Source organism: Choristoneura fumiferana, chromosome 20, assembly GCF_025370935.1.
Source record: "Choristoneura fumiferana chromosome 20, NRCan_CFum_1, whole genome shotgun sequence".
NCBI lineage: Eukaryota > Metazoa > Arthropoda > Insecta > Lepidoptera > Tortricidae > Choristoneura > Choristoneura fumiferana.
Window position 1 is genome coordinate 15,640,002 of NC_133491.1, and position 14,103 is coordinate 15,654,104.

The 14,103-nt window shown below is 39.4% G+C and overlaps 2 protein-coding genes across 2 annotated transcripts in view; both read left to right on the top strand.

Annotated features, from left to right (window-relative positions):
* On the top strand, window positions 1–11,085 carry LOC141439081 (basement membrane-specific heparan sulfate proteoglycan core protein-like). The gene is made up of 15 exons (XM_074103214.1): window positions 1–368; window positions 828–991; window positions 2,199–2,411; window positions 2,978–3,161; window positions 5,554–5,889; window positions 6,345–6,561; window positions 6,720–6,911; window positions 7,005–7,290; window positions 7,423–7,573; window positions 7,654–7,834; window positions 7,907–8,118; window positions 8,214–8,392; window positions 8,700–8,841; window positions 8,933–9,035; window positions 10,994–11,085. The coding sequence occupies exons 3-14, from the start codon at window positions 2,274–2,276 to the stop codon at window positions 8,977–8,979; spliced, it is 2,265 nt and encodes a 754-aa protein (XP_073959315.1). The 5' UTR covers window positions 1–368; window positions 828–991; window positions 2,199–2,273; the 3' UTR covers window positions 8,980–9,035; window positions 10,994–11,085.
* Window positions 9,886–14,103, top strand: part of LOC141439439 (contactin-5-like) — a 16,965-nt gene continuing 12,747 nt past the window's right edge. The window contains exons 1-5 of the mRNA XM_074103725.1: window positions 9,886–9,960; window positions 10,994–11,223; window positions 12,678–12,805; window positions 13,204–13,479; window positions 13,912–14,021. Of these exons, the coding sequence (XP_073959826.1) occupies window positions 9,886–9,960; window positions 10,994–11,223; window positions 12,678–12,805; window positions 13,204–13,479; window positions 13,912–14,021 (819 nt within the window). The remainder of the gene's footprint in view (window positions 9,961–10,993; window positions 11,224–12,677; window positions 12,806–13,203; window positions 13,480–13,911; window positions 14,022–14,103) is intronic.

A 14,103-nucleotide genomic window follows, 5' to 3' on the forward strand; every position in this document is an offset into this window, starting at 1 on the left:
TCCACGGGGCGAAGCGGAACCTTGCGATGATCAGGACAACTGTAGGTGCAAACCCAACGTAGAAGGCGAATCTTGTGACCGATGCAGAATTGGTACATTTGGACTTGATCAAGAAAATCCCGATGGCTGCACTCCTTGCTACTGTTCTGGAGTCACCAGAGATTGCGTGGAGACACCTAATTACAGCCGGATTGCAATTCCGGCTCCTATAATAGGCGAAAATTATGGCAATTACTCGATAACGGATTTGACTGCTAGACAAATTATCAATGATCAGTTCTCTCCTTCTGCTAGTGAAAGCGAGCTCACGTACATATTTAACTTTTTACCTAACGAAGAGCTGTTCTGGTCTCTACCTCAATTCACTGGTGTGTATTAATTATCATGTTTGCAATATTCTTTATCCAGTTAGCTTACATTTTCGGGTGGTAAAACTTTGTCCAAGGTCCGTCTAGATCATTTAAATTTTGATCCAGCTCAGTCGGTGGAATCACTGGCATGTGCGATATTTATTCTATCCCAACCCTTCAGGCTGGCAACGCATCCACAATCCTCCGGTGTTCCGGGCACCAGAGATGGAGGTGCTCACAACTTCTAGAGATACATTTACTCGTTTACTACCCTATTTCATATAAAAATCAAGATGTTTTGCTCACTAATGTAAGTTTGCAATTTATTTGGGTACTTGTTTTACATCTTTATTGTATGTGGTGGTAATCTTTTAAAAAATATTTCACTAATCGAAAGCTACAATATTCTTGACTATTAATAGGTACGTACTAGGTCCAGAAATACTAGAAACTGATTATTGGTGTTTTTTTTTTTAGGAAATAGGTTATTATCATACGGTGGAAACTTGGCTTTAACTCAAAGATTCGATTCGGGAAAATATCCTTTAGAAAGTACTCCGGGCACAGACGTTGTTCTGTTTGGAGACGAAAATGCATTGTATTGGCCCAACAACCAAGCAATCCGTTCCGGAGAATCCTTGGTGAGTGTTGGCAAAGACTTATTTAGGTACTTTAAAAAACAACAAAACCTCAAACCTCTTACCTATACTTATCTGGTTTTAACTTTGAACTGTTCAGTGTAACTTATGTTTTATAATTTTTGAGCAGATGCAATTAAAACTATGAAATAATGAAACATTCATATTGAAAGTAGAACGATCTGAGGCCGTATTGTATTTGTCTACCGCGCTGACTCGTAATTACATTCACCATTTCTCTCTACCCTCGTCGTATACCATGTTACAGAAAGAAGTGGTTGATTAATTTATTGAATCAGGCGTTCCTTTGCGGAGGTCCATATCAATGAACTAAAATAATTTCCTTGCTCACCCGCGACCTTACGATAGCTAAGCTTATGCAAAATATGCGTGTTCATGCAGTTCCTCCACCTCCACACTGTAAGAACACACACAAATCACACAAACCCATCTATCACCACCACCACACTACACTGACGCGTTTCGAACTCAACCACAGCTCATCTTCAGCAATGAGCAGGTAAATTTAGTTTCATCTCCCTTGCTACGGCTTGGATCTAATTTCAGCAATGGTAGTTAATAAAACATTCCTTGACAGTAAATAAATAAATAAAAAATCAAGGTAGTTTTGAAGGACGGTTTAAAAAAAATATTAATATTTTGTGGGTATTTTTGTTTTGTTTCATAAAACGTATGAGGGTACTTGGGGAGTTACAGTGACAAGTTAAAACGGTGGTTGTGGTTCGTTAGTCTAACAACTGGTAGCATGGTGTACGGTTGTGTCACTCTGAAGATGAGCTCTGGTTGAGTTCGAAACGCGTCAGTGTAGTGTGGTGGTTTGTGTGATTTGTGTGTGTTCTTACAGTGTGGAGGTGGAGGAACTGCATGAACACGCATATTTTGCATAAGCTTAGCTATCGTAAGGTCGCGGGTGAGCAAGGAAATTATTTTAGTTCATAGAAGTGGTTGAAACAATTGCGATTCCAAGTGCGTTAAACAATAACTGACAATGATGCTTCTGTCTGCCTCCTTGCCTCATGCCCCATTTTGCGCATAAACTAAGTACTTGTTGTATTTTTAACCCGTAATTAATTTACGCTAAAGAGTTTAGATTAGAGAAAAAACAAATAAATACCCAATTTAATAAATTATATTTTTCTAAAATTTGGACTAAGACTACAATTTAAAGATTAAAATGTATTCTTTTCAGAGTTATCGAGTGCCTTTAGTAGAAAGGGGTTGGTTCCTCCTCAATTCTCGAACACCGGCAAGCCGGAGCGATTTCATGTCAGTCTTGAAAAATTTGAAGAGAGTTCTAGTTAGAGCAACACTTACACGAAACCTTTTATCCACTTCTATTGCGGATGTGTCTATGGATACTGCTGGTGAAGCGTTTGGAGCAGCTTCGGCTAAAGGCATTGAGGTAAAACTTTCATTGGTTAACATATTTTCTGTAAAAAAATCCTTAGAACTATACCCTGTCTATTTAACAGAGTTAGCAAAGCATTCTCTCTGTTGCACTTTGTATGCAAATGAAAGGGACAAGAAACTGTCAGTGGGCGTCAACAATCGCACGTCGATGGCGGGCTCGGCTTACATGCCGTTTGTTGGAATATTCGTAATATTTCTCGTGATTTTTGTTTGTAGTTAGAGGCACCTCAAATAATTAACTTATTGATACTTAACATGACATTATCATGTCATGTTTATTCATATTTTAATCATAATTATGTAATTTACGAGCCAGGTAAAAATTAGTAACCAAAGATAAGCACTCGAAAGCGTCCGCACCGTACGAGAGACAGATGTTGACTAAATTTTGACAAGCATCTTGTGCCTGCGCATCGTCCTTATCGCTGACCAATTACGTGCATTCTCTGTTTTCTAGTACTAACTCTGTTAAATAGACAGAGTATAGGTACCTACACCCATATTATTTTTAATGCGTAGAATATGAATTTAAAATCATTGATCAATTTTACTTTGCAGAGCTGCAATTGTCCTCCAGGGTACACTGGCAGAAGTTGCGAATCATGCACACCCGGTTTCTATCAAAACAGAGGACGTTGTCAGCAGTGTAACTGCAACGGACACAATTGCCACCTGACAAGCTATGGTGACGTTGTCTGCGATTGTCGTGCGCATTATTCGGGAGTTGACTGTTCCATTATAGGTATGTTGCAATGTAATTTTGATGTTTGGCATGAAATATTTATTTGTCGCATTTTTTTGTGTAGGTATCTATTAAATAATATTAAATGTAGGTATAATTCAGTCTAATAATTATACTCTTCACCTCCTCTTTAATGCTAAAAGATTACCTACATAATTAAAAACATGACCGTAATACTTACAATAGATGTATAAAACTTACATATTTGTATAAAGTATTTTACGTATATAGCATAAAACTTTGTTTTTTATTTATATTATAACAAACAGGTGGTAATGCATGCATTATATATTTTTATAACACAATCAATAGGAGTAGTAATGGAACTGCACCCCATTATTAGCGAAAACTACGACGGTTTGAACCCTATGCGGAGAGTCACATTCACTTGCAAATACAGAGCTCCAGAGCCGCTGACAATACAGTTTTATTACGAGAGGAAGAGAATAAGCGCACCTAAACATTACAACACGTCAAAGTTGTACCCGGATGGCTGGAGGGGGAACACGAAACGAAACTTATCTGGGATACGAGACATGTCGGAAAAATATTGGAATGTCACACCATTACTTCAAAAGGATTTACTCTCGGAGTGTTGACCTCTACGTTACCAGAGCCAGGTAGCTCTTAAACATGAAAGAGCTTTACCATCAATGTCGGATGTTTGATACTATTCATGCTTCAAGTAAAATGTTTAGCGCTCTCAATGTCGATGTGATTCTCCAATGATATATTTTGTACCCATTTGTTTGTGACTAACAACTTCGTCTCGCAGCTCCTTTTCACAATGCTACCGCCATGCTAATAATGCCTAAACGATACTACCTAAATAAATACCCTACCTAGTGTTGACCAGTCTCAAACGTTACCAGAGCCAGGTAGCTACTTTATCATACGATAAAGTGATGAAATCTAAGCACAGGTTACAGTGTTCATCAAGTCAATACAGAGGGGTGGTATGTTATAGAAAGAGATTACATAGTTCTTGCATTTCTAGTCTACTTTCGAAAATCGAACTGACGCTACTAGTATCAGATATGTCATTCTCCAAGTGTATTCAACCGATTTTCGTTACTTTTCGTACATCCACGTGTTTAGTAGTCTCAACTTACGTCTCGCGAAAAGCTAGACCCTTTTCGTCCTAAGTGCTACATATCCGCGACATACATACATAGGCCGGTAATAACCGATCACTGAGACGCCTAACACATGAAACGTCAAGTATCTCCTGGGACAACCATAATCAACAAAAAGTTGGGAAACCCCCAACTTTGTCACTTCAAAGTTCATATCTCAACTATCATATCTCGGCTAAACCGATTTTAACGAAACGAATCTAAGAGCCATCGCTAAAAACCTGCTTTCAAATAATAAAACCGCATTAAAATTGGTCCACCCGTTTAAGAGCTACGGTGCCACAGACAGACAGACTGATACACACACGCAGACACACATAGCGGTCAAACTTATAACATCCCTCTTTTTGCGTCGGGGGTTAATAAAAAATATATAAATATAAATCACGAGCGCAGTCGTTCAACTAAATGTAGGTACTTGAAAATTGTATTAGTTAGTTTTATGCGTTGTATGTAGTAGAGGTACCTTAATTTATCCGGGTCAATAAAAAAAAATGCACAGTTAGTCGGGGGCCTGAAAGAAAAAAGTCATGAAGTTAAAAGTATGATCCATTCGCGACTTGCATCGGCATAAAGAAACTGTCCTTATCCTTATTTTATAATTTATTAGGTACAATATAAATTTACGCTGTTTTTGGCACTTGTGAACGATCGAGTCGTGGGCGGTCCTTCACTGTAAGTGGTACTCTTTAACGTTTAGAAAATTATCTATATATCATTTATTTTTATAACGTAATTTAATCATGTAAGTGGTATTAGAATAATGTATACGTGTTCTCAATGTATATTTTTTAGAGTTCAGATTATTCTGTGCTGTCTGCCAATCACTCTCAAACATTATTAAACAGTCATTTGGTCCTTTGTGTCCTCATTTTTATGAATATATTTAGTATTTATTTATTTAGCAAAAGCATAAAATACATAAGGCCTTATTCTAAAGTCTCTTACAATACAATATTATGTCAATAAAATAGTAGGAAATAAAGTTTTATGGACTTATACACTAAGTAATAATAGGATCACTTGCAAAATTTCACTATGAAATTGTATTGCTATCTAATTAAAAATTATTTTTATGAGAAAAATAATTTAACTGAGGCTGCAAGTGAAATTAGTTCTACACAATTTTGAAAGTTTTTCCTTAAGATTTAAATATATTGAGATAATTGGACAACCCAAAGAATTTTAATAGCCAATAAAAAAAACTTTACAATGGGAATGAGAGAGCGAAAATGAATCGTATTATTTCCTTATAGATGGAGAACCACAAGTAGTTCAAACTACTACAAACCGACCACCGCCGCCACAGTCTACAGTTACTGTAACAATTTCGAGCCCAACTATCAGAATTGAAAACGTGGGCGGCCAAGTAAACTTTACTTGCGAAGCTAGAAGCCGCATGATTCAGGGTGCTCTCCCCGTGAACTGGACTAAGGTTGATGGACACTTGCCGCAAGGACGAACGTACGTTGATCGGAACACCGGGGTACTGTACATCAGTCGAGTCCAAGTATCCGATAGTGGGACATACATCTGTCAAACAAGTGATGGCATTTCCACGGGACAGGCTATTGCATCTCTTACAGTTGGATGTAAGTAACTTTGTAGTAAATTATTTTAATTAATATAATTCTTTACCAACGTCACTTATGTACTAGAGTTTCAGAAAAGCCTATTTTTTAGTAATAATCAGTATTAGAACAGAAATATATTTATACGCTATAAGGGTCCCGTTTTTGCCAACTGAGGTACGAAACGTTAAAAAACCGACGAGTTCACGTATTTTAATTGAGCCTGTTTATCTGTTTCTTTACAAAACGATTTGTTCTCTTTCCATGCTTAAATTGGATAGTTTTACCTGACTGGATTTTTTACGCAAAAGGTGGGTAAATGGTAAAATAACATATTAGGTAAAATGGTAATATTTAAAACCTAAATTTGACTTTGTCAAATACAATCATACACTTTAATTTTTATGTTACAATGAAATAAGGTCCGCGATGACGAAGAATTGAGAATGCGATAAAACATTATTTTAATTTTACAGCAAATCCTATGACAATCCCCACTGTGTCGATACAACCTTCTGTAAACGAGTATTACGAGGGTGATAGAATCGAATTGGAGTGCGTTACTACCGGAAACCCCATTCCAAAAATCGTTTGGCAAAGAGCATCTGGACAGCCTTTACCTTTGGCAGTGGAGTATTATAGATCCTATCTTGTAATCCCCAAGGCTAGAGAAGAAGATTCCGGTGAATACAGGTATTGTTGAACATTAAATAATGAGCAGTTTATTTTTAATAAACATTATTGTACTATGATAATAAAGTTTAGTGATTAGTGACCAGTTTAATACATCAGTGTTAGTGACTGATGAAACTAGTAAAAGGTCCACTCCCAAAACAAAATCGCTGTTTCAGATGTATCGCAAGAAACACAGCTGGATCCAAAGATAGCATAGCTGCGATATTTGTGCGTCCCAGACCATTACGACCAACTCGAGACAGACTCACTATTTCGCCATCTACACCAAATGTTGTTGAAGGTCAAAGCACAAATGTTATTTGCACAGGAACAGCAAGTATACCAGTTGGCTCTATTGGATGGGTCAGGTAAATTAATGATAAACATTATTATAGTAATTTACGAACGAACTGTGAATAACACGTTACACGAGGTGTTCTACTTTTTTTGTTTATTTTCAGGCAAGACGGTTCTGAACTCGCTCAAAACGTGCGATCTGAAAATGGCGTATTATATATCGATGTGGCTCGGCTTGAAAACCAGGGAGTATATGTGTGCCAGACCACTTCTGAGCAGGCAGCGTCTGTGCCCATCCTCGTGACGGTCGTCCCTCTGTCCACACCAGCCCCCGGCGAAGCCCCCTCGATCTCCGTCAGCGTCGACAGTCTTAAAATACCAACAGGAGGCAGCGGGACAATCGATTGTAATCCTCAGGGATACCCGCAACCGTACATCAAGTGGAGCAAAGTAATCCTCATACATTATATCAAATTATAAATCTGGATTTTTGTTTGTTTGTAATTTGTAATATATTTATCTTTGTATTATTTTTGTTTATTCGGCGATAGGTATGTGCAAGATTATGTTTTGTCTTTACAGCACAATAACAATTTTGGACCTGGAACCAGTCAAAGAGGGAACACGTTAATCATTTCCAATGCACAAGATGAAGACGGAGGATATTACATGTGCACCGGATCCGTGGATGGAACTGTAGTCGCCAACACCTACGTAATGGTTGAGATTGAAAGTAAGATTGAAAATAACTTGCCTAAATAATTTTTACTTTTGTTGAAACAAAATAATTTATGCGCTGATCATTGGTTGCAGCGCGTATCCCGCCTAAGGTAGAAATATGGCCACAAGGGGAACTAGCTGTTACTCTTGGCGGTCAGTTTGAATTCCATTGTCGTGTATTGGCCGGCGTGCCGCCTCCCGAAATACTTTGGTCAAGAAGTCGCGAACGATCGTTGTCGCGGTCCACACACTTACAGCCTCAAGCAGTTTTGAAGTATGTACATATTCTATGCAACTATTTTTATATATTTCTAGGACCGCTCGGCTAACTTGTTTATTATTTTAGGTTCGAAAGAATTGAAGTCAACGACGAGGGAGAATATATTTGCACGGCCACTAACGTTGCCGGTCAGGCCAGCGCTAACGCTACTCTAAAAGTGAGATCTGTGCCAGAGATTACACTGACACCAGGATCTTTTATCGAAGCAAACCCAGGAGAACCTGTAGAAGTGCATTGCCGAGCAAATGGTTATCCCGAACCTATGGTATCAATTAAATGTAAGTCACACTAATCATGTCTTGGGTGATGTAATAGAGATATTTTATGATCTTTGAGGAATCACGAATATAATAAAAAAAAAATGTTGTGGCAGTGAGATCAGACGACCGTGAACTCGTGCCACCTAGCCCGGGATCGCGTCACTGCGTGTCGGCGCGGCCAACGAGCGGGATGATGGCGACTACGTGTGCACAGCTGTCTCGGCCGCCGGCACCGTCGCGGAGCAGTTCACCATCCGCGTTGAGCGTGGCGATATCGGATTCGGACCCAACGGTAAGGCTGAACTCGCATGGGTAAAATTTCGTGACTTGCAGAGATCCAACTTGAATAATGACAAAATGACACTCGTCTGCTAGCTAGGCTGTTATATCCACACTTAATATTTCACCCATATTATCCCTGAGTACAACAAAATTTAAGAAATATACAAGCTAGTCTTGAACCTGAAAAATACTATTACATCGCGCAAGTTACTTTTAAGCCCTTGTCCTGGAACAACTGGCAAACCACTATATCCAGAACCTTAAAAGTAAACTTTATCAAGATTTAAGTAACACTAAGCAACTTTTTTGCGATTTAGGAGAAGGCAGCGGAGAAACTGATTTTGATCCTTACGGTAATCCTGACCAAGATCAAAATCCTGAACAAGATCCAAATTATTATCCAGATCAACAAAGACCTACACCTTTACTCGCCATCGAAGGTCAAGACAGCACACTTGGGTAAGATTTGTAATTATTGGTTTTACCTACTATATGGATATCGTCATATTATGTGAAACAGACAAGTAAACCAGCTGTGTTTGTTTTTTAGATGCGACAGCTCTAATGGCTTATACACGGTGCAATGGGGTAGAGTAGGCCAACAGCTGCAACGCTATGCTCAACAGATCGGAAATGAGCTGATCATTCGTAATGTAAGTAATGATAAATCTGGTAACTCACTGATTTTTTTTAAACAAAAAGAGGATTGTCTTATTCAAATAATGGTGGTGGCACAGTTGCATACAACATAATTAAGTAGTCCCAGATTCCAAAATGTGTTGCGCAATAGCAGACTTATAGCTTTGGTTGTTTTTTTATAGCCTTGATATGCTCATTTATCCGACATGATATGATTCGTTTAGCTATACCGCGTTTACCTATATACTACGCCTATATAGGATTTCCCACAGCTTTTTTTTTAACGCGACTGGATGGCAAATGAGCAAGTAGGTCTCCTGATGGTAAGAGATCACCACCGCCCATAAACATCTGCAACACCAGGGGTATTGCAGATGCGTGGCCAACCTCTAAGGCCTAAGATGGGATACCTCAAGTGCCAGTAATTTTACCGGCTGTCTTACTCTCCACGCCGAAACACAACAGTGCAAGCACTGCTGCTTCACGGCAGGATTAGCGAGCAAGATGGTGGCTACAGTCAATTTTGTAAACACCAGGATGCTCTAAAGGAATTGTATCTTCAGGTGATCTCATGCTTTGCGATATTTTCCTAAAAGGAGTAAAAATGGTGTTTATTGAATATTTATTTAACAATCTTCCAATCCTATTGTTACTTCTTCAAGATAGGGCAGATATGCTGGTTGTCGAGCTACCGATTGTAAACAATTCCCCCTAACCTCCTCTCTTTTGCGTTTAACCTTATAGCCATTACTACGTAAAACACGTTTTACCTGTACCTACCTATTAACTCCTGCGGGTGATGATGTGAAGACATGTAGATACCGATATGTGTGAGTGGGTTTTCGATAAGCCGTATGGCTAAGAATGCCGTCACTACGTATATCATCCATCACTTTCACATCAAGGAATGCTAGGGTCCAGCAGTGTTCGAATTCATATGTAAGCCACATTCTGTTGTGGATGTTGTTCATTAAGGTCTATAATATACTGTTTGACCTCAGCCCGTCCACCCTCAAGTATGCAGAATATGTCATCCACGTATCTTTTCCACATCCTGATCTTAAAAGGCGCAATGGCCATGGCCTTTTCCTCAAAAGGCTCTATCCATTAATTAGCTACTGCCGGAGCCACCGTGCTACCCATCGCCACCCCATCCACCTGTAGATAGTACTGCCCTTGGTAGATGAAATAGGCAGCAGAAAGACAATGCTTAGTCAAGGTCACAAGGACATTAACGGTATGATGTTAGCTAACAGTTTATTTTCAAGTACTTTGAGAAAATCTGTCACAGGCACATTAGTAAAGAGAGACTCGACGTCAAAACTAACCATAATCTCCCTCGCACTAACCACAGTGTCTCGAAAAATAATAACAAAGTGACGGGAGTCTTTGACATAGGAGTATGAGTTGGTTCTTCCACTCAGAGGATTGAGTACGTCACTTACATGTTTAGCTAATTCATAAGTAGGCGAATTAATTTGACTAACTATAGTTTTAAGCGGAGTATTGGCTTTATGTACTTTTGGCAAACCGCATACATTTCCGGCAGCTGTGCTATACGTGGACGCAATAAGAATTTATATTTGTACTCTTCAGAAAACTCCTTGCTACATTCTCTAATGATTTTAGTGGTCCGGGAAGACACATTGGCAGTTGGATTGTATTTCACCGGTTTATATGTGTTAGTGTCACTAAGTAACGAAATAATTTTTGTCCTCATATTCAGCGACATTCATAACCACAGTTGCGTTTCCCTTGTCTGCTCTAAGGATAAGTAAACAATACGCTCATGTCTAGTTATACTCTTGAGCAGCTTAGCATTCCGAAGAATAACCACTGTGTCCTGCCAAAAAACTTCCGCATCAGAGATGTAGAAGCTAGTCAACCCTTTGATACCATAATCAATATTAAGAAGTTTTAACCGCCCAGGCTAATTTGATAAACAGATAAAGATTTAAATGCGTGTGCACAGGCATCGAAGAGAGACTCTGGTCAGTACGAGTGCGTGCTAATCGACCGGCGCACGGGCATCACGCACAAGTCGGCGTACACGGAGCTGCTGGTGATGGAGCAGCCGCGCATCACGCTGCGCCCACCCACGCAGACCGTGCGTCCCGGACAGTCCCCCACCGTCGAATGTATCGTCGAGGGCGACGAAATCCAAGAAATATCTTGGAAGCCTGTCCAGAGGCCGCTGTCCAGGTATGTTATACCTCAGCATCGCTGAGCTACCAGCCCTTTCGGCTTTAAGAAACGCTATTGTGTACCTTATTGATACTTTTTTTATATACCGAATAAACATTTTCTTTTTTTATTTATTTTGCATACAATGCAATAGGTAGATAATTATCTACTTTAAATGCAATAAAGAGGCATTAAGCTTGAAAATTGGTATCATGTTTCAATATTAAATGATATTGTAACGGATAACTCACGTCTTAAATCGAGTTTAGCTCGACATGTTTCGTAGCCCAAATACCCGCATTTTTATCGTCATTTTTATTGTCACTGTCTGATGTGGGGTAGCACACAACACTAACAACATCGCTCCGTAAAGGCATGTTCACACCAACCACAACAGTGACAATCAAAAGAAATTAAAAAAAAAGTAAAACCTCCAAAAAATAAAAAAATAACAAAATGTCAAATGTAGGATCGATAGAAACCCATAGTATTGTAGGTGAGGTAGACGACTATTTTTCCATTCCTGCTGGCTCGTGCTGAGGCACCGACTTCGAGCTAGTAGGTACCTACCTAGAAAAATATTTTCAAGGGTTTTGTAGTCGGTTCCATTTTTATTTTTTTATTTTTTTGGAGTCGGTTTTACTTTTTTGTTAAAAAATTCTTTATTTCTCACTTTTTAATGATTCGTAGCCAAAGTACATCCCACAACGATTCCATGAAACCCAAACGCGGCTTACTTCCGTTGTTTTATAACAGAGTTCCGTTGCCTACCTTCCGGCTTCAGCATCAGATCAGATGCAGATCATATTATTATTATTACTTAGATTTGACGATTTCCATTGGTCATCTACGGTCTTCTTGATCAGGTCCAGTTTACCAAATGATACTTTCCGAATGTAAATGCTTATCTTAATGGTAACAATGCCAAAATCGCCGTAGGTGTGTCTATAAAATTTAAGGTTTGCCCTCGATTTCCCTAGGATCCCATCATCAGCTTAATTTGGTGACAATGGGACCACCTCAGAAGATTACCCTTTCGAATAATAAAATAATTTTGAAAATCGGTCCACAATTTGACTGAGTAATCGGCGAACATAAAACCTCCTCCTTTTTTGAAGTCTGTTAAAAATAACGATAAAAATGCGGGTAGTTGTGCACCGGTGTTAGTTTCGTCGGGCAGTCGCGTGAGCAGAGCAGTGGCGCTTAGTGCGCGTGTTGCGGCAGCCGCCGAGTCGCGTGCTCCTGAGAACAAGGGCTACGAAATAGCCCGAAACATGTCGAGCTAAACTCGATTTAAGACGTGAGTTATCCGTTACAATATCATTTAATATGAGCTCACGGTAGTTTCATGTTCAAAATTCATATTTTTTGCGTTTTCTGTCTCGATACTAGCGTTATTGTGATCAAGACATTTAAATGAAGTGTAACAATATAATTACCAACATACACATATATTTTTTTACTTTCATTAGACGCGTGCAGACCCGAGGTTCCACCCTCATTTTCCGACAGATCGAAGTAGAGGATGCCGGAAGATATGAGTGCTTCACCAAGAACAGGGTAGCTAATGCCTCAGCTGTTGCTCAAGTCATCGTTAGCGGTATGTTATCTATGAAACGTTCTCTGTTAGATTATCTATGTGTAAAAAATGTAGTTAAAAATGAATTGACCTTCAAGTTAACGATAAAAGCACTTAGGCACCTAAAATATACAATGTTAGCAACACGATACTCTGTTACCCACATTCGTGGAGCTTTTTGCCACCATGTGCACCTACACTTGTACAGGTTGCACAAAACAATCTATGCATATTTACATAGAACCACTGGTCGTCGTTTATTTTGCTATTCACTTAGGTATACAGCAGATTACCACCAAACCACCACTAACCTGTTTGATCATTTTATGAACACAACTTCTTGCATTCACTTCACTACTAAAGTATGCCTGTAATGAGTTCATCTGATCGCATGTCACGACGGCTATTCATATTCGTAGACGAGACCGACCTCGCGGCGGTGGAGTCGCACGATAACGAACAGGTGGCGAAGGAAGGTGCCGTCGTGCGGTTCAGCTGCAACGTACCGCCGCAGTCACGGCTGGCCGTGCGTTGGACCAAGAACGGCCAGCCGCTGCCACGCTCCGTGCTTCAGCTCGCCGATGGCTCCCTCTTCATTAGGCTTGCTAAGAAATCTGACAGTGGTCACTACCTCTGCACTATCAGGGACCAATACGGAAGACAGACTAGCAATTACATCAACCTCCACATAGAGGGTCAGTGCCAATACTAGCAATAAAAAAAACACTATGTACTTTCGTAGTTTCAGCTTAAAACTAGTTAAACTGAAAAAAACAGCCTTTACTAAATTTTTAAATACGCTTTAAACGCCATGCTAAATCTTTTTGAATAACCCAGGCATGTTTAGATCGTTTCTTTGAAGCCATAGTTGTTCTTCTTCTTCTTTAATATTTTCTTCATTCCTCTTAATGGCGTAGTTTCTAACGTACTGTCGGCCTCATATATTTGACTGGCTATTCGTGCAAACTATGACGTTAATGAAGATTCACGAATGGCCAATTAAGTATGTTCACATCCTCCTTTAGTAACATTATGGCAGTTTCTTTCTACCTACCATGTAGTAGGTATAATGACGAAAAATTTATTGTATTGTGATAATTATTTATATTTTGTTCCCGCTAACGAAGATGTTGAGTGCTTGAACCGAAGTTCCGTTGTGTTGACGGATCTAATTGCATTGACGAGAAACTCCTTTGCGATGGATCCGCGGATTGCATGGATAATAGCGACGAAGACTGTATACTATCTGAGGAGCAGCAGTCAAATACACTGTCGGAGTATCCCACACTTACCGGTAATACAGGTGCGGGTGTTTTTGG